Below are 7,248 nucleotides of genomic sequence, written 5' to 3' on the forward strand. Positions count from 1 at the left end.
ATTGACGTCCAAAACTGATTCTAGTTGAATAATAAACGACCGTTTCAGAACCAAATCAAATGACTGGCTTTTCCCGTTAGGTTGGTTCCTACGAGCTGTCGGCGGTGAACATCCACATGCAGGCCACAGCTGCGTCGGGAGAGTCCAACGGCAAGAACCACAACACGGACGAAGCCAAGTGTCCGCACCTCCCGCCCAGCATCCAGGAGACAATCAGAGGTCGGTCTGTCAGGCTGGATCAGTGACAGACACTTATGTTACACATCACAACGTCACAGTTTGGAGTGACGGATCAAAACTGAATTATGCTGATGTCGTCCTCTTCTCAACGTCTTTCTCTACGCTTTTGTGTCTCTGCAGCTGAGAAGGAGTTGCTGGTGCTGGGAGATTTTGGCTCGCCCGCTCAGAGCTCAGAGCTGGACGTTCTGAGGAAGGAGAAGCTCTGTGCCCTGGTGCCATCCTCCCAGTTCACCAACATCAGCACCCGCTCACCACAGGGCACCCGCTGTCTGGACAACATCTGGGTGAGCCGCTCCCTCAAGAAGATCTATTCTGGTAGGTGCACTGTGTGGCCGGTTTTTTTTTTGGACAGTGGTAGATTTTGATTGGTTAAGCTTTCATAACAAGTCTCAATTAAAACAAGTTTTAGTAAGGTCTCAAGTCATTCAAGACAAGTCCAAGTCAGTTTCAAGTCATTCAACCAAGGCAAATCAAGTGAAGAAAACAAGTCTTGAGTCATTCGAATTAAAGTCTGGAGTCAAAGTCAACCGAGATAAATATGAGTCAACTCTCAGTCAAAGTAAATTAAAACAAGTTTTAGTAAGGTCTCAAGTCATTCAAGACAAGTCCAAGTCAGTTTCAAGTCATTCAAGACAAGTCCAAGTTAGTTTCAAGTCATTCAACATAAGTCAAAGTCAGTTTCAAGTCATTCAAGACAAGTCCAAGTCAGTTTTAAGTCATTCAAGACAAGCAAAGTCAGTTTCAAGTCATTCAAGACAAGTCCAAGTCAGTTTCAAGTCATTCAAGACAAGTTCAAGTCAGTTTCAAGTCATTCAACCGAGGCAAATCAAGTGAAGAAAACAAGTCTTGAGTCATTCGAATTAAAGTCTGGAGTCAAAGTCAACCGAGATAAATATGAGTCAACTCTCAGTCAAAGTAAATGAAAACAAGTTTTAGTAAGGTCTCAAGTCATTCAAGACAAGTCCAAGTCAGTTTCAAGTCATTCAAGACAAGTCCAAGTTAGTTTCAAGTCATTCAAGACAAGTTCAAGTCAGTTTCAAGTCATTCAAGACAAGTTCAAGTCAGTTTCAAGTCATTCAACATAAGTCCAAGTCAGTTTCAAGTCATTCAAGACAAGTCCAAGTCAGTTTCAAGTCATTCAACATAAGTCAAAGTCAGTTTCAAGTTATTCAAGACAAGTTCAAGTCAGTTTTAAGTCATTCAAGACAAGTCCAAGTCAGTTTCAAGTCATTCAACATAAGTCAAAGTCAGTTTCAAGTTATTCAAGACAAGTCCAAGTCAGTTTTAAGTCATTCAAGACAAGTCCAAGTCAGTTTCAAGTCATTCAACATAAGTCAAAGTCAGTTTCAAGTTATTCAAGACAAGTTCAAGTCAGTTTCAAGTCATTCAAGACAAGTCCAAGTCAGTTTTAAGTCATTCAACACAAGTCCAAGTCAGTTTCAAGTCATTCAAGACAAGTTCAAGTCAGTTTCAAGTCATTCAAGACAAGTCCAAGTTAGTTTCAAGTCATTCAACATAAGTCCAAGTCAGTTTTAAGTCATTCAACACAAGTCCAAGTCAGTTTCAAGTCATTCAAGACAAGTTCAAGTCAGTTTCAAGTCATTCAACACAAGTCCAAGTCAGTTTCAAGTCATTCAACCGAGACAAATCAAGTGAAGAAAACAAGTCTTGAGTCATTCGAATTAAAGTCTGGAGTCAAAGTCAACCGAGATAAATATGAGTCAACTCTCAGTCAAAGTAAATTAAAACAAGTTTTAGTAAGGTCTCAAGTCATTCAAGAAAAGTCCAAGTCAGTTTCAAGTCATTCAAGACAAGTCTAAGTTAGTTTCAAGTCATTCAACATAAGTCAAAGTCAGTTTCAAGTCATTCAAGACAAGTCCAAGTCAGTTTTAAGTCATTCAAGACAAGCAAAGTCAGTTTCAAGTCATTCAACATAAGTCAGTCAGTTTCAAGTCATTCAAGACAAGTTCAAGTCAGTTTCAAGTCATTCAACATAAGTCCAAGTCAGTTTCAAGTCATTCAAGACAAGTCCAAGTCAGTTTTAAGTCATTCAAAACAAGTCCAAGTCAGTTTCAAGTCATTCAACATAAGTCAAAGTCAGTTTCAAGTTATTCAAGACAAGTTCAAGTCAGTTTCAAGTCATTCAAGACAAGTCCAAGTCAGTTTCAAGTCATTCAACATAAGTCAAAGTCAGTTTCAAGTCATTCAAGACAAGTCCAAGTCAGTTTCAAGTCATTCAAGACAAGTCAAAGTCAGTTTCAAGTCATTCAACATAAGTCCAAGTCAGTTTTAAGTCATTCAACACAAGTCCAAGTCAGTTTCAAGTCATTTAAGACAAGTTCAAGTCAGTTTCAAGTCATTCAAGACAAGTCCAAGTTAGTTTCAAGTCATTCAACATAAGTCAGTCAGTTTCAAGTTATTCAAGACAAGTTCAAGTCAGTTTCAAGTCATTCAAGACAAGTCCAAGTCAGTTTCAAGTCATTCAACATAAGTCAAAGTCAGTTTCAAGTCATTCAAGACAAGTCCAAGTCAGTTTCAAGTCATTCAAGACAAGTCAAAGTCAGTTTCAAGTCATTCAACATAAGTCCAAGTCAGTTTTAAGTCATTCAACACAAGTCCAAGTCAGTTTCAAGTCATTTAAGACAAGTTCAAGTCAGTTTCAAGTCATTCAAGACAAGTCCAAGTTAGTTTCAAGTCATTCAACATAAGTCAAAGTCAGTTTCAAGTCATTCAAGACAAGTCCAAGTCAGTTTCAAGTCATTCAAGACAAGTCAAAGTCAGTTTCAAGTCATTCAACATAAGTCAGTCAGTTTCAAGTCATTCAAGACAAGTTCAAGTCAGTTTCAAGTCATTCAACATAAGTCCAAGTCAGTTTCAAGTCATTCAAGAGAAGTTCAAGTCAGTTTCAAGTCATTCAAGACAAGTCCAAGTCAGTTTCAAGTCATTCAACATAAGTCAGTCAGTTTGAAGTCATTCAAGACAAGTTCAAGTCAGTTTCAAGTCATTCAAGACAAGTCCAAGTCAGTTTCAAGTCATTCAACATCAGTCAAAGTCAGTTTCAAGTCATTCAAGACAAGTCAAAGTCAGTTTCAAGTCATTCAACATAAGTCCAAGTCAGTTTTAAGTCATTCAACACAAGTCCAAGTCAGTTTCAAGTCATTCAAGACAAGTTCAAGTCAGTTTCAAGTCATTCAAGACAAGTCCAAGTCAGTTTCAAGTCATTCAACATAAGTCAAAGTCAGTTTCAAGTCATTCAAGACAAGTCCAAGTCCGTTTCAAGTCATTCAAGACAAGTTCAAGTCAGTTTCAAGTCATTCAAGACAAGTCCAAGTGAAGTCTTGAGTCATTAGCTACGACTCAAAGTCGAGTCTCAAGTTATTTGAGACGAGGCTTTTACACGACTGAGACCAAGACCTCAATGCATAGACCTGATCATTAAGTATCCTTAAAAAGGCCTGCTAGTTGCTTCATTTCATGACTTGAGTCTGACTCGATGTAGCAGTACAGGACACCTGGTTTACTTGTCTATGTATGTATTTACATAAAATATTTACATACGTATCTGGATTGTCCGTCCGTCCATACGTACGTAGGAACCGTGAGTCGGTAGATAGCTGTTTGTCACAAGTCGACCTCGCTGCGTAAATCCTTGGTCTTAGCGGCTGACCTCCCCTCTCCTCGTGTCTTCTCCTCCCACAGGCCACTGCTCGGTGGTGCGGGAGGGCTTGACCAACCCCTGGATCCCAGACAACTGGTCGTGGGGCGGCGTGGCGTCGGATCACTGCCCCGTGGTGGCTGAGTTTTACGCCGACGTTTCCCCTAAGGAGTTGAGCAGGCCTGGCATGGCGGTGGTGGACAGAGGAGACATTATGCCCAAACACGAGCGGTGACGACATTCACAGACACAGAAAAGGACTAGTTAGAGACACGAGACTTTGACCAGCGCCGGGATCCTGCTTCGTCTCGGTTAGCTGTGCAGCAAAGAGTTTCCTGATGAATGTGAAGAAGTGCCAAGATTGCCTTTTTGGTTTCAATTTATCAATGTATGATAGTAACTGGTCACAGAGCCATAAACTGTTCGGACAAAATATATATATCTATATATATATATCTATATATATATAGATATATATATGATGTACTTTAAAAAGAAATGTGCCAAACATTTTCTATATGTATATAAAAAATAAAGAGAAATTGAAAGATGTTCCAGCTGTAGTCCGACCTCTCATTAGTCTCATCGGGCTCCTCTGGGCGACCCGGCTCTGCTGTGACGCTTATCCGCTCTGGCAAGTTGAGAGGGTGATAACATCCCGGACCGGAGCGCCCGTGAAGGCTGAGCTCTACTAAATTATGTACGCCGGTGCCTCTGTGTGTCCGTCCTCTGTGATGGAAATGAGCAGAGGGCCGTCAGAGGACGTTGCCTCTGCTCATGAAACCGGCTCCACGGTGATTATTTAAAACACAAAAACTCAACTCTTTTGTTTTTTAGTATGAACCAATCTACAATATTACCAATCAATTAAGCACAAATTGATTTGAGAAGCCATTTAATCCCAATTTAATTTTTTGGCCACTTGGGAGTAGTGGAATGAAAACCTCGCACGGTTGATGCGGCAACCGTTGCCCGTTTTTTTTTTTATTTATTTATTTATTTTTTTAAATCTAGCAGACACCGAGCGACATCAGCGCTCGTTTTGGTCTTGAGCAGGTCGAGTACAGTGGGTTTATCAGAGCTTTTACTTTGAAAACAGCTTCCTGCTGCTTGAAACGAGGCCGATGAGGGCTTCTTATTTTGTGAAGCGGCGTGTGCACATCCCACATCTCAGCTGATCCCTCATTTACCCCAACATAGACAAACGTAGCATAAACACACGAGTGCCTCAGTCACATCTTCCATGGTGCTTCCTAGCCCTTCCTGCAACATGTAAGTCACAGTGAAACTGTTCTTTCTGGTTTCGGTCTCGATGGACTGCAGCCTCCCGCAGGTTGAGGGTGTTTTTGAATAAAAGTCGGGGGTGGGAGGGGGTTTGGCCGCTATCTTAAAGATCCTGGAGCAGATTGCAGCCTTCTCAGCCGATCGAATACGGTGGTGCACCGTCATTGAATTTGGAAGGTTGAACTTCCTCAGCTGCTGCAGGAAGTATGTAGTCAGTAAGTCCTGCAGCAACGGTAAACAACTTCCTGTTGTTCGGATGCTTTCTGGTGACTCGGACTCCTCCTCCTCCTCTCTGACTTTAAAATACAAATTTTATATTTAGATAATCGTTTGGATCATCTGTCCTTTAACCCTTAAAAAATGGCCAAAAATACGAAATACAAAACTTTTATATTTTAAATTCTTACATTTTTTTTTTATAAAATCAGGATTACCGTGGTAAAGATAGTTTCATCCTCTTTAGTTGTCTTCATTATTAAATTCCTGCGTGCCAAACAACTCCGATTATAAATACATGCAAGTAAATTAATGCTGAAGCATTAAAAATATCTAATATTCTGACTTTACTTTGTGTTTATTATCTCCGTGGTGTTTTCCTGTCTGTGGTAGATGTTGACATGTGAATTATTAGTCAACTTTAAAGATGTTTGCTTCACTCTGTACATCACCTGCCCTGACTCGCCATTATGTGGATTAAATATGACTTCATTATGAGGGTTGTATATGAATTATAGTGTATTACATTTTTACAGGTATCACTACGAACAGTGATGAAAACAGCCTTATGTCCAAAACACACAATTCATACAGTTGTGGTCAAAAGTTTACATACACTTGTAAAGAACATAATGTCATGGCTCTCTTGAGTTTCCAGTTATTTCTACAACTCTGATTTTTCTCTGATAGAGTGATTGGAACAGATACTTCTTTGTCACAAAAAACATTCATGAAGTTTGGTTCTTTCATGACTTTATTATGGGTTAACAGAAAAAGTGACAAAATCTGCTGGGTCAAAAATATACATACAGCAACATGAATTAGCAATTTTGGTGACTTAGAAAGTTGTGTCAATGAAATGAGCTTCATAGCATGGCCTCTTAACTTCTTGTGAGTGATTATGAGTGACTACAGCTGGTGACTTCTCTGAGGCCATTTAAATAGGACTCATTGGATACAAACGCCCACAAACGCTACAATGGGAAAGTCAAAGGAGCTCAGCATGGATCTGAAAAAGCAAATCATTGACTTGAACAAGTCAGGAAAGTCACTTGGAGCCATTCCAAAGCAGCTGCAGGTCCCAAGAGCAACAGTGCAAACAATTGTTTGTAAGTATAAAGTGCATGGCACTGTTTTGTCACTGCCACGATCAGGAAGAAAACGCAAGCTATCACCTGCTGCTGAGAGAAAATTGGTCAGGAGGGTGAAGAGTCAACCGAGAACCACCAAAAAGCAGATCTGCCAAGAATGAGAAGCTGCTGGAACACAGGTGTCAGTGTCCACAGTCAAGCGTGTTTTGCATCTCCATGGACTGAGAGGCTGCCGTGCAAGAAGGAAGCCCTCGCTCCAAAAGTGGCACCTTAAGGCTCGACTGAAGTTTGCTGCTGATCACATGGACAAAGATAAGACCTTCTGGAGGAAAGTTCTGTGGTCAGACGAAACAAAAATCAAGCTGTTTGGCCACAATGCCCAGCAATATGTTTGGAGGAGAAAAGGTGAGGCCTTTAACCCCAAGAACACCATGCCTACCGTCAAGCACGGTGGTGGTAGTATTATGCTGTGGGGCTGTTTTGCTGCCAATGGAACTGGTGCTTTACAGAGAGTAAATGGGATAATGGAGAAGGAGGATTACCTTCAAATTCTTCAAGATAACCTAAAATCATCAGCCCGAAGGTTGGGTCTTGGGAGCTGTTGAGTGTTTCGACAGGACAATGACCCCAAACACACATCAAAAGTGATAATGGAATGGCTAAATCAGGCTAGAATTAGGGTTTTAGAATGGCCTTCCCAAAGTCCTGACTTAAATCCCATTGAGAACATGTGGACAATGCTGAAGAAACAAGTCCATGTCA

General features: G+C 40.6%; 1 protein-coding gene across 2 annotated transcripts in view; it reads left to right on the forward strand.

Moving 5' to 3' along the window:
• The window catches only part of eepd1 (endonuclease/exonuclease/phosphatase family domain containing 1), a 22,554-nt gene extending 18,104 nt beyond the window's left edge, over positions 1–4,450 (forward strand). For both annotated transcript variants that reach the window (XM_068704600.1, XM_068704601.1), the window contains 3 exons: positions 81–219; positions 361–555; positions 3,940–4,450. In XM_068704600.1, the coding sequence (XP_068560701.1) occupies positions 81–219; positions 361–555; positions 3,940–4,130 (525 nt within the window). In that variant the 3' untranslated portion in view covers positions 4,131–4,450. The remainder of the gene's footprint in view (positions 1–80; positions 220–360; positions 556–3,939) is intronic.
• The last annotated feature ends 2,798 nt before the right edge of the window (positions 4,451–7,248 follow it).

This window comes from Cebidichthys violaceus, unplaced genomic scaffold (genome assembly GCF_023349555.1).
Source record: "Cebidichthys violaceus isolate CVI_PGR_0920_01 unplaced genomic scaffold, fCebVio1.0.p SCAF_96, whole genome shotgun sequence".
Classification (NCBI taxonomy): domain Eukaryota; kingdom Metazoa; phylum Chordata; class Actinopteri; order Perciformes; family Stichaeidae; genus Cebidichthys; species Cebidichthys violaceus.